The 12,377-nt window shown below is 39.8% G+C and overlaps 1 protein-coding gene across 7 annotated transcripts in view; it reads left to right on the plus strand.

Annotated features, from left to right (window-relative positions):
• Window positions 1–12,377, plus strand: part of REV1 (REV1 DNA directed polymerase) — a 93,468-nt gene that overhangs the window by 58,751 nt on the left and 22,340 nt on the right. For all 7 annotated transcript variants that reach the window (XM_077814558.1, XM_077814588.1, XM_077814540.1 and 4 more), the window contains 5 exons: window positions 1,304–1,476; window positions 3,597–3,699; window positions 5,029–5,194; window positions 5,821–6,023; window positions 8,520–8,753. In XM_077814558.1, coding sequence (XP_077670684.1) covers window positions 1,304–1,476; window positions 3,597–3,699; window positions 5,029–5,194; window positions 5,821–6,023; window positions 8,520–8,753 — 879 coding nt within the window. The remainder of the gene's footprint in view (window positions 1–1,303; window positions 1,477–3,596; window positions 3,700–5,028; window positions 5,195–5,820; window positions 6,024–8,519; window positions 8,754–12,377) is intronic.

Here is a 12,377-nt window from a genome sequence, read left to right on the forward strand (position 1 = left end):
GAAATTTCCATCACTGGGGATTTTTTAAGAGCAGGTTGGACAAACACCTGTCAGGGATGGTCTAGATAATACTTAGTCCTGCCTTGAGTGCAAGGGACTGGACTAGATGACCTCTTGAGGTTCCTTCCAGTTCTATGATTCTATCCAAATGGGTCTCAAGTTGCATTAATCACTTTTATCAAGGGCTCAACCTGTTGCTTCTGTCTGGAATCGTACACACTTCACGAGGTCAATTTCTACATTGGTCACATTCCTTAAAGATGTCCCTATCTTGTAAATCTGCAGAGCAGCAACTTGGGCCTCTGTCCACACATTCATAGATCATTATGCGATGACTGGAGATTCAGCCTCCGCTGCCGTCTTTGGCTCCATAGTACTCTCTATAGTAACCACCGCCACTCCAAAGCCTCAGCCTTCCAAGGAGGATATTGCTGTGAAGTCACCTACAGTAGGACTACTCAAAGAAGAGGGAGTTACTCACCTTGTGCAATGGTTCTTTGAGATGTATGTCCCTGTGGGTGCTCCATAACCTGCCCTCCTCCCCTCTATTTCGGTGTTCCCTATAAGGGACTCTGTGTAGAGAAGGAACTGAGGGGGGGTTCACCCTGACAATGTAGATAGCCTTGAAGCAGCATGGGAGGGAGAGCACATGTGCAGGCTGAACTGACACCACTACCTAAAATCTCTGATTAGAGGTGCAGATAAGCTTACAGTGGAGCACCCATAGGGAAACACATCTAGAAAAACTATCGTTATTGCACAAGGTGAGTGTCTTTCTCTTTTCAGAGTTCGTACTAGTTGTCATCAAAATCTCTTGAATAAAACAACTTGAAGTTTGTGCATCAGGCTGTTCTTAAAATGACTCTACAAAGAAGTTGCACTTTTTTGTAGAAAAATAAAACTAATTTTTCAATGTTCCACATTTCAAAAGTGTGTGATTTACCTCAGATGTTGCCAGAACATGCTCCTCTGACTACAAATGACAAAATTATATGAAATTTGTATCCTCAGATTTGTCATACATTAGTATAGCAGTATGCATGCAATGAAAATTCTCCTTCTATTCAGAGGCAAAACAGAGCAAGTTAAAAAAGAGGCACTTTTACCTATGAGTTTTCTTGCTGTAGTCAGTTGGCTGTGCTCTTTTTTTTATTTTTAAAATCTTTATAGTGTACCCGTTAGTGCCAAAACTACATGAAATAAATTAACTAAAGTACTTTTTTAATTTTTAAAGACATTTTAGCTCTCTACATCAGATACATGACAGAGAGTGATAAAGAGCTTTTTTTTCTCTTCCTTTTAGCCTAAGGAAGCAGAAGCTTTCCTTCTGAGTCTTTCAGAAGAGATCCAACATAGACTTGAAGCTGCTGGGATGAAGGGTAAACGATTAACTCTTAAAATAATGGTCAGAAAGGCTGGGGCCCCTGTAGAACCTGCAAAATTTGGAGGCCATGGAATCTGTGACAACATTGCCAGGTAACCTTGCATAGAATTAAAAACTTATCATTATGTAGGTATGGACCCACTTCTGCAGCATGCTGAGCCCTGTGAACTCCCAGTAAAACATAAAGGGCATTAAAGATGCTTTTTGCCTTGCAAAATTGGACTTTATATAGTATCTATAACTATATAATAGTTGCAGTAGTGTTCTCAAACTTCCTATACATTTTGCTTAATATAGTCCTAGGTGTTCTTGTTTTCCTATAGAAACATGACTATAGGATTTTCATGGGAAAATGTCTTAAATACATGTCCCTCTTACAATCTTAGAGGAGTTTAGAGACTAATACCTCTCCTTCCAGTCTCCTTTAGAAGTAGAAAAGGAACTTCATTGTGATGGTCTTGAAATAAGCAGAGGTGGTTTGGTCTGCAAAGCCTTCCCGAAAAGGCTTTGTCAGTCAAAATCACTTTTGGAAGAGCAGCTGGCTGCAAATACCGACCTTGACACAATTCTAACAATTGTGCGTTAATTTTCTTCAGCACTGTGGTACAGTCAGCAGCACCAATCAGAAGGGCACCCCAGTCTAATCTTTATGTGATGTTCAGCTTCCAATAAATCTTTTCAGGGATTCCAGAAGGCTAATTACAAACCATAAAAAAAAAAATAGCCTTGGTGAGGCTTTATGCTTTTTTCTTGTTTGAAACAAGAAAATAATAATTGGTAATACTTACTGACACACTACTCCAGTATGTAGCACTAATTGCCTGCCACATATCTATTAAAGTGTACGGTTCCTTGAATTTAGCAAATCCAAAAATGAATGGGTTTTGTTTGTTTTTTTTTTTTTGGTTAAAAGTCTACGATAGTACACTCTCAAACTGATTTCGGAGAAGTATACACAGAATAAATACTAATTTTTTTATGAAAGGTGACCTTGAGAACATGCACCTTTTTGTATCATGCTGAAAATAAGATTAGATCTAAGAGAAGCTCTGGCACCCTGTTTATGTAGTAAAACTATCTGATGTAATACTGTTGATATAGATAGAATGCAATAGGGTTTTTCCAAAGCTAATAGTCTCTGTTAAGTCTGTTAAGTAAAGTAAAATAGCATGCTGTACAAATGCTTTACACAAATCAATTATTACTGCTTAGATTTGTCCCATAAGAAAAGTATTAGTACTGATCCCTTTCATAGGTGTATTGAGCAGTAGATCTAGAGCTAGAGGAGGAAGTAAAGTAGAAGTGAGAAGCAGCAGAATCAATCATCAGTCTGAAAACTGAACTCATCCAGGATAAAAATGGAGAATATGGGAGGAGAAAGGAAGGGGAGCCAAATGTGTCCAAATTAGAAAGAAAGGACAAGGAATATGAAAAACAATAAATGACAGCTGCACTTACAGAAAAGGAGAGGAAAGGTGAACAGAATATACTTCAGAGGTTAGAAAGTTGTGAGACATGTTGTTTATTATATGTTTTATTATAGCACTTACGAGCTTTAGTCTTGGACTAGCAACCAATTGTATTAGGTGCTGTACAAATAGAAAATAAAAATATAGTCACCGCACCAAAGAACTTACAATCTAAGTATAAGACAAGACAACAGCTAGATACAGACCAAGCAACAGAAACAATGAGACAATATTGGGAGAAGATAGTAGGTGTTAGATGAAGCAGGAGTGGGAAAGAATGAGCTTGATGCCACCAGTGCATCCTTCAGGGTTTGAAGGAAAGAAGACTGAAACTGAAATAGTGTAGTTACAGACTCCTCTACACCTCTGGCTGCTATATACGTATTCGGATGGTTTCAGTAAAACCTTGGTTTCTCACCTATCAGATCATTAATATTTGTTAATTATTGAGGACAAAAATGTTTCTCCCTTCTTCCCTATAAACTTAATAATCCAGATTTTTTTAAAATTGTCTTAGACTGGTAATCATCTCTCATAAGTATTGATTTTAATCAATGTTTCTATAGTGTATTTGTCCTAGTTTTCCTAAAAATTGTTAATCCAATTTTGTAGACTTAGAAATTATTTTCCTCCATGGAATCAAGTAGTATATCTTTCTTTGAGATGATGTCTGGAATTAATAATGTAAAGTCTTTGCAATTTTGTAATGCATCTTTTCTTTAAATGTATTTTATTCTTTGCAGAACTGTAACTCTTGACCATGCAACAGATAGTGCAAAAGTAATCGGGAAAGAAACACTAAACATGTTTCACACAATGAAACTGAATATATCAGATATGCGAGGGGTGAGTTAATAAAACAAAGAGTTCAAGTTTCTGTTTTTTACGTTTCCTGCTCTACATGGATATATTTTATTAACTTTATTAGGCTGCACAGATTTGGATTGACATTAACAGGGTAATAGTTTCACTTATGATAAAGTATCAGACGGGTAGCCGTGTTAGTCTGGATCTGTAAAAGCAGCAAAGAGACCTGTGGCACCTTATAGACTAACAGACGTATTGGAGGATAAGCTTTCGTGTGTCGCCCACGAAAGCTTATGGTCCAGTACGTCCGTTAGTCTATAAGGTGCCACAGAACTCTTTGCCACTTTTACATATGATAAAGTACAACTTGCCTATTTGTAAACTGAGTACACTTAATTTAGTAATCTTTTTAGAATAGAAATGTGGAAGCCCAAACAGGCCATTTTTATAGAGAGAGGTTTCACAGTTTAATATCACAGTTTCAGCTAAACTAATTGGCAGTGAATAATTTCCTAGCTATATAAACATAGAAAAAGTCCTAGCAGCCATCCACCCACCGCTTATTTCATGCTTGGTGTGGCCTGTCGTACTCTATCTCAGGATTTCCCGTTCAAGATTTTAGGAAAGTTGGAGATAAGCCTGCAAATGGTACCCAGGTGCACCATTGAATTGGGCAAAATAATTTTTAAAAATACTTCTGCTGTTTTGTTTTGGATTTGATTTTGGACTAAATTAAAGGTGAGGAAAGCTTTTCTGGGCAGGAAATGTATCTGGTAGAAAATGAAAGTATGTTTGTTTCTATTGCACTTTGGGGGAAACCCTGCCCTTGTGCACTTGGCATGGACCTTCACTGTTCGTCTGATATTCAGATACTGAAGTGGTAAGTGTAGTATAGATTAGATCAGTGAATTGGGAGAAAAAAATAGTATCCCTCACTCGATACATCTTTCAGCTGTCATGGGTACTTCTCTGAGTTAGTATAAATTTCTAATCCTGGTTGCAACATATATACTTGTTTGAGTTTGGGGAGTTTGTATAATTTAGTAAAACCAATATCAGTTATATAAATTGTTCATATGATCCTGTTGACACACACTTTTTCTTTACTTTACCCCAGAGAAATGAAGAAGGGTGGCACTTTCGTAATTTCTTAGCTGTTGACTTGGGGGGCTGATTTTATTTTTAGGCCTGCAAAATATTTTTCCTCTAGTAGTAGGTGGATGGTTTTGGTCAGGCGGGTTGGGAGAGTTTATATATTTAAAAAAAAAAAAAACTCCATAAAATTTATCAGTTTAAATTGCCCTTATTTGTTACTGTTCTTGACTTTGTGATTAGAAATAAGGATACAAAATGTGTTTTTGTTTTGAGGTTGGAATTCAGGTGCATCAGTTAGTTCCCATCAATAAAACCACTTCAGCTGTTTCCTCTCGCTCATCAGTACCATCTGGACATTTACCTGGGGGATCACATTCAGTTATCGATCTTCTACATGTTCAAAAAACTAAGAAATCTTCAGAAGAAGAACATAAAGAAGGTCAGTAACTACTTTTGCTAAACAATCTGTTTCAACTTGTATTTAACTGTGATGCTCTGAGTACATTTCCTAGACCTGAAGAAGAGCTCTGTATAAACTGGAAAGTTTGTCTCTCTCACCAACAGAAGTTGGTCGAAGAAAAGATATTACCTCACCCACCTTGTCTTTCTAATGTCCTGGATTGACACGGCGACAACAACACTGCATGCTTTAAACTGCCATGGTCAGTTGTATTTTGGGTTTGTGATCGTATTGGCTTCCTTTAAGACACAACTCATTTTAATTTGATTTTGCGTCTGAACATTTTTCAACAGAAATTCATTTCAAGTTATGTAAGCAATCAGACTTTGTGTGCATGTTTTGCTGCTCCATCCCACCTGAAAAAGAGGGATGTATGAATTAGTTTAGAATCGGAACTTCTACAAAATCTTGAAAAGACAGATGGATAATTAAGGTAGATATTTAAAGTAGAAAAAGGTTCTCACTAACAATTCCCATTATTGCACAAACTACCAAATGTTTTTCAGTAGAAGCATAGGGTAACTAAAGTTTCCTACCATGTGAAAAGTAAGTTGTTTTTGAACTGTTAAGAGAATTTTTCTGTATATTGTTTTCTACATTTATAGTATTTGTGGCTGCTATGGATCTCGAAATATCGTCTGCATCAAGAACATGCACTTTTCTGCCATCTCTCACTACCCATCTGACATCTGGTCTCAATCCCATTACCAGCAAGGCTGAGTCTGCAGTCAAATGGAATGGTTTACACACTCCTATCAGCGTAAAATCAAGACTTAATTTAAGTATTGAGGTTCCTTCACCTTCCCAGGTAAATGTGAGGGGTACGGAACTTCTGATGCATATTTGTTTGTAATTACTGTACAGGAATGCAGTTCCTATTTTTGGTGGTAAATACCCAACAGGAAAAACTGTCATTCTTCCAGTATTTTTCTTCCTTTTTACAGTGTCAGAGAATGGAACTGGGACTAAAAAGGAGAAGATACTCTGAGATCAGAGTATTGAATAGATTACCCTTCACCCAGCAACTCTAAAGCTCTTTAAAGAAATACAAACCTTGGTTTTAAAAATCATGACGTTCTAAAAACTTAACTCAGAGTTACGACACTTTTTTTGTGTTAATGCTCTTATATAATAAAAATAGCAATACTCTGTTAGGAATTTAAATATGTATTTTTTTAATTCTATAGTATGTGCTGAGCTTTAATTATTATGTTATTAATAGGGACTATTTTCCATATAGGCTAATTACTAATGAACTATTAAAGGGGACTTTTACAATGTACCATTTATGTTTTTCATGAAGGTAGCGCTCTTAAGCACTGTTACTATCCTTTTATTATAGTCCTGATATTCACACTTCCTCATCCTAATACCTGACTAGAGCTAAATAAGAATTCTGCTCTGCACAAGGATACACTTTACCTTACTAATTAATTAGTAACACAACTAATTCAAAAGGTTCAAATGATGTAATTCAGATTTTGCCATGTTATTTTTGTTTACTATATTAAACAAAATAAAAAAGTAATAGAATTTGAAAAGCCCCCTTTTCTTGTACTATAATTCAGTATGCTTAGAAATGGTTAGATTATTCAGAAATTCAAAATTGTCCCAATGAACCAAAGCATAGAAGCAGATGTTGCTCTCCTTTTATTCTTTCCAACCTCATTTATGGTGAAGAAAATAGACAGTGACCTAACAAAATAAGCTCCTATATTTAATGTTATATTTCCTTTTGTTGATAAAATCCTGCAATTTTATACCCCTGTGCTGTGCCCTGGGTATGAGATTTTAAAATTTCTCTTAAGCATAATCAGTAGAAGAAAGCATCTGGAATACTCCCCTGAAACTTGTATTTGCAACACTTACCAGCAAATACAGTATTTCATTCTGTACAGATTGCTATTTGCCTTTCATTTTAGAGACTTTCTTTTTGTTCTGTATTTGTACAGAGCCTACAACAGTGGTGGGCAACCTGCGGGCCGCATAGGGCCCGTCAGGATAATCTGCTGGTGGGCCGTGAGACAGTGTTTACATTGACGGTCCACAGCTCCCAGTGGCCCTATGGCCTGCACCACTTCCCCTAGCTCCCATTGGCTGGGAACGGTGAACTGTGGCCACTGGGAGCTGCAGGCGGCCATGCCTGCCGATGGTCAATGTAAACACTGTCTCCTGGCCCGCCAGCAGATTACCCTGATGGGCCACAGGTTGCCCACCACTGGCCTACAAATACAACAGTGTAGTCCTTGTCCATGTCTGGGTCTCCTAGGTGCTACAGTAATAATAATCTTGAGCAACATGGATTCAAATCTACATTTAAGATGTTCCTATTGTGATTATCAATCATACTCTCTGTCACTCAGGGAGCTGCAATTAAATATTTCAGCTTTTGGAATCTGATGCACCATTTCATTTGTTTGATGTTAGTAATTTTATGTTTTATGGAAATCTACCCCTGGGACCAACTGTTGAGAACTGACTTGATTATTGAATGGTGTTTATGGTTTTGGGGGAAGAGCATATCCTAAATTTACTGACTGTACTAACAAAACCTATGTTACAAATATGGCAGTGAGAAGTCTCATCTTGCGGTAAATACACCAGATTAGTAACACCAAAGTAAATTGGAGCATATATATAAATATCCTGGTACTAAACTGAATGATCGTCAGTTGCTGTATTGCTGAATGATCAGTCAACTGCTTTAGACCAGATAGAAGACTTATGTTCAAATCAAAATATATGTTGCCAATATTTTATTCATATTTAGTTATTTAGGATTATAATGAAGGTTAGATGAATGTGAAGGAAAGTTTATATAGGATTTAGATTTACTATGTTAAATATTATTTGTAAAAATACAAGACTAAGCATTTATGTGTACTAACTTAATTTTGCCTTTTACATAATACAGCTGCTACAACAGGGGTTCTCAAACTGGGGGTCAGGACCCGTGGGGGGGTCACGAGCTGTCAGCCTCCACCCGAAACCCTGCTTTTCATCCAGCATTTATAATGATATTAAATATATTAAAAAGTGTTTTTAATTTATAAGGGGGGGTCGCACTCAGAGGCTTGCTATGTGAAAGGGGTCACCAGTATAAAGGTTTGAGAACAACTCTGCTACAACATTCAGTACTGTCAGATTCCCAAGTCAGCTTGTGTATACAAATTAGGATGTCTATTGTCGAGTTTTAATTTCTTCTAATTTCAGTTTGTAAAATAAGTACTGTGACTCTTTTTATGTTCTTATGTTCTTGGTTCTCCAAACATCTAATGACCTTTTTATTTTATTTTATTTGCAGTTAGATCAATCTGTCTTGGAAGCACTGCCATCTGATCTCAGAGAACAAGTAGAGCAAATGTACGCAATTCAACAGGGAGAGACTTATGGTGATAGCAAAAAAGAGCCCATGAATGGGTGTAACAATGAGTTTCTGCCACAGCCAGTTGGAACAGTTCTCTTACAAATACCAGACCTCCAAGAACCAAACAGTGATGCAGGAATTAATGTAATAGCCCTGCCAGCATTCTCGCAGGTAGAGTTTACTCTAAAATAAGTGGGTTTTAACGTGGTATCAACAAATATGAGCTTTGAATCTGTAGAAATAAATAGTTAACAACTTCATTTGTCCAGGCAAAATTATTAGAATTTGTGAGTCAGTCAGATCCGACCCATGGGCCACTAAGTACTGGCCTCTGCACCTTTAGAATTTTTATCCTGGACTCAGCAAAAGTATAATACATGTTAAAGATTTATAGTTGCCAGTATTTCTACATCCGTGTCTTGAAAAGTTATTTTTTGTTGTTGATGATGAAAAGGCTCTGCATTTATCCCTCATTTTGTAATAAAATGAGATGTATGAACAGTTTTTTCCTTGCACTGCAGCTCTGTTACATTGCACCAGCAGTGCAAGGCAGTCCTAAAATCAGCTTAGCTAGCCACTGGAGAATCACCCCATTAGAGATGAATCTTTTTAAGGCATAAAGCTAGCATAGTAGCTCCCATGCCACACATGTGCCTGCCAGTTTAGTGTGTGTTTGTCGGGGGAGGCATGACAGGAGCTCCCATGGGTCCCAGCAATTCCCAGATGCCATATTAGTTGCTTGAGGCTACTGAACTGGTGCACAGCAGGACCGGGATTCGGGGAATGCAAAAGTGGTTTATAGCAGGGGTGAGCAAACTTTTTGGCCCGAAGGCCACATCGGGGTTGCGAAACGGTATGGAGGGCAGGGTAGGGAAGGCTGTGCCTCCCCAAACAGCCTGGCCCCCTCCCCCATCCGACCCTTCCTACTTCCTGTCCCCGACTGCCCCCCTCAGAACCCCTGTCTCATCCAACCCCCCCTGCTCCTTGTCCCCTGACTGCCTCCTCCCAGGACCCCCCGCCCCTAACTGCCCCCCAGGACCCCACCCCCTATCCACACCCTGCCCCACAACAGGCCTCCCACTCGGGACCCCCAACCCTAACTGTCCCCCCAGGACCCCACCCCCTATCCGACCCCACCCCCTATCTAACCCCTCCTGCTCCCAGGACCCCCTGGACTCTACCCCCATCCAAGCCTCCCTGCTCCCTGTCTCCTGATCACCCCCACCCTCCGCCTCATCCAACCGTCCCCTGTCCCGTGACTGCCCCACAGGACCTCCTGCCCCTTATCCACCCCCGCCACTCCCTTACCATGCCGCTCAGAGTGGCAGGACAGGCTTGTTGGAAAGCGTAGGAAGTGGGCGTGCGCTAGCCATGCTGCCTGTGCAGCAAGCTGAAGCTGCAGGGTAGGGGGGACAGCTGGGGAGGGGCCGGGGGCTAGCCTCCCTGGCTGGGAGCTCAGGAGCCAGGCAGGACGGTCCCACAGGCCGGATTTGGCCCGCAGCCCGTAGTTTTTCCACCTCTGGTTTATAGTATGATGGCTTGAAGTGGTGGATGGATGCTATTCATCCAAGGCTGTTCATCCTTTCTTCAGTCTCAGCGGATCAGATATGTTGGAGATGAATGCTGAAAGATCTTGTTATAGACTTCATTTAAAATTCATTCGCAGCAACAGGGAGCTAATTCTCCATTCACTGTTCTCAGGACACTATACTCGACTAAACATCCTATTAGGCAGAGAAGGAAATTGAACTGGGATCTCCCACACACTGGCTGAGTACCCTAACCACTGGGTTAAAGGTTGTAATAGAGGCCTATCCCCCCAGCTGTTTTGTGGGAAATTGCAAAAACAGCTTAGCCACCTAAGCTGTCTAACTCCAAGAAAGGGGAGATGGGTTTCCAGTTGTGGATTGCAAACAGAAGTAGGTGCCTCCCTATAGCCTGGATTTAGGTGCTGAAATCTGTGAGAGGAACAGGGCTTAGGACATACTTCTCTCATCACTATTTCCCATTGGCTAGCTTAGGTGGCCCCGCCTAGAGGCCTGGCTTTTGTGTATCCCATTCTTAGGTGCCTAACTCAGGCTTTGTGGATTCCAGTGATTTTTCTGTGCATCTAAAAGTTAGGCATTGTGGCAAAGTCCCTTTGTAGATCCAAGTCTAAGTTCTCAAACTAAAAGTAACATGAGTTCAACAGATCTTAAAGCCGTTACTATTGAAGTGGTAGCTTAATTTAAAACAATATATGGTCTTTTCCTAAGAATGTCTTCATGTCATAAACTACATCATTATGGGAGAATATATCATAGACAAAATGTAGGGCTGGAAGGGACCCCAAGAAGCCATCAAGTCCAATCCCCTTTGCCACTGAACGAATAGGTAAACCGAGACCATCCTTGACCGTGTTTGTCCAACTTGTTTTTAAAAGCTTCCAATAACAGGGACTCCACAATCTCCCTTGGAAGCCTCTTCCAGAGTTTAAATACCCTTACCATTAGAAAGTTTTTTCTAATATCTAACCAAAATCTCTCTTGCTGAAGATTAAGTGCATTACTTCTTGTCCTACCTTCAGTGGACTTGGAGAAAATTGATCATCGTCCTCTTTTAACAGCCCTTAACATATTGGAAGACAGTTATCAGGTCCCTCCTCAGTCGTCTTTTCTCAGGACTAAACATGCCCAATTTTTTTAACCTTTCCTCATAAATCGGATTTTCTAAAGCTTTTATCATTTTTATTGCTCTCCTCTGGACCCTTTCCAATTTGTCCATATGTGTTTTAAAAAAAAAAGGCTATTTATATTTGAAACTACTAATGAATTAGTACAGTAGTACACTCCATAAATTGAAATATTACTGTCATTCTGCTGCAAGTGTGAAGGATTTTAGTTATAACAACTCAGCAGATGTAAATTATTACACAATTTACGCACTGCAGTTTCTTATTACTTAATTAGGTTAATTTTTTTCAACTCTACATCACTTTTGTCTGAATTGCTTTTATATGAGTTGGGTGCCTGGTTAATAAGGTGACTGATTTGTTCATTGGGTGGTAAGTTTCACTTGTTAATTCTAAGGTTCGTATTGTAAGAATCCAAATAGGTTTAATTCATTTCAATTAGCCTCTGTAGTAATCATTTGGAATAGAGAAAAAGCTATAAAAGTTAGCAAGATTTGAAGCTTAAAGCAGAGCATTTAAGTAGTAAAGAATACAGGTATTTCCAGATATTTCTTTTAGTAGTAGTGTATATAGTTAAACCTTCCACATTTAGCTTAGAAGGGCATCCTCCGCCCCCAGTCTTTGGACTTCAAATCCTGTGCCTCCTGTGGCAAGCCCATGCCGGTGGGCAACCAGCACTCCAGCTGTCTGAAGTGTCTCGGGGAGGATCACATTCGAGAGCATTGCCAGATCTACTGCCAGTTCAAGCCTCATATGAAAAAGGACAGGAATGTTAGGCTAAGTTCTATCCTGATGGAAGCCAGGCTCAGACCAGTATCAAAGCCAAGCTGGTCAGACATTGGTGTGGAGTGCTCCTCCAGTGGCACTGGTCTCTTGGCTCCATTCCCCTTCACCAGTGCTGAGGAAAAAACACAAGAAACAACGATCCAAGAGGGGACATTCCCCAGAATCGAGGAAGGACAAACACGGAGAGTGCAGCAGTGCGCAACCTGTGTCTGGCCACTCCTTTACCCCCCACTCTGCTTGTGACACCATCGACTCCATCCTGCTCATAGGTGCCGCTGAGTCTGGTACAGGACCATCCACCGACACCGGGAGGTCATCATGGCACCAGCAGGATCTCA

The sequence above is a fragment of the Eretmochelys imbricata genome, chromosome 1, assembly GCF_965152235.1.
Source record: "Eretmochelys imbricata isolate rEreImb1 chromosome 1, rEreImb1.hap1, whole genome shotgun sequence".
Lineage (NCBI taxonomy): Eukaryota > Metazoa > Chordata > Testudines > Cheloniidae > Eretmochelys > Eretmochelys imbricata.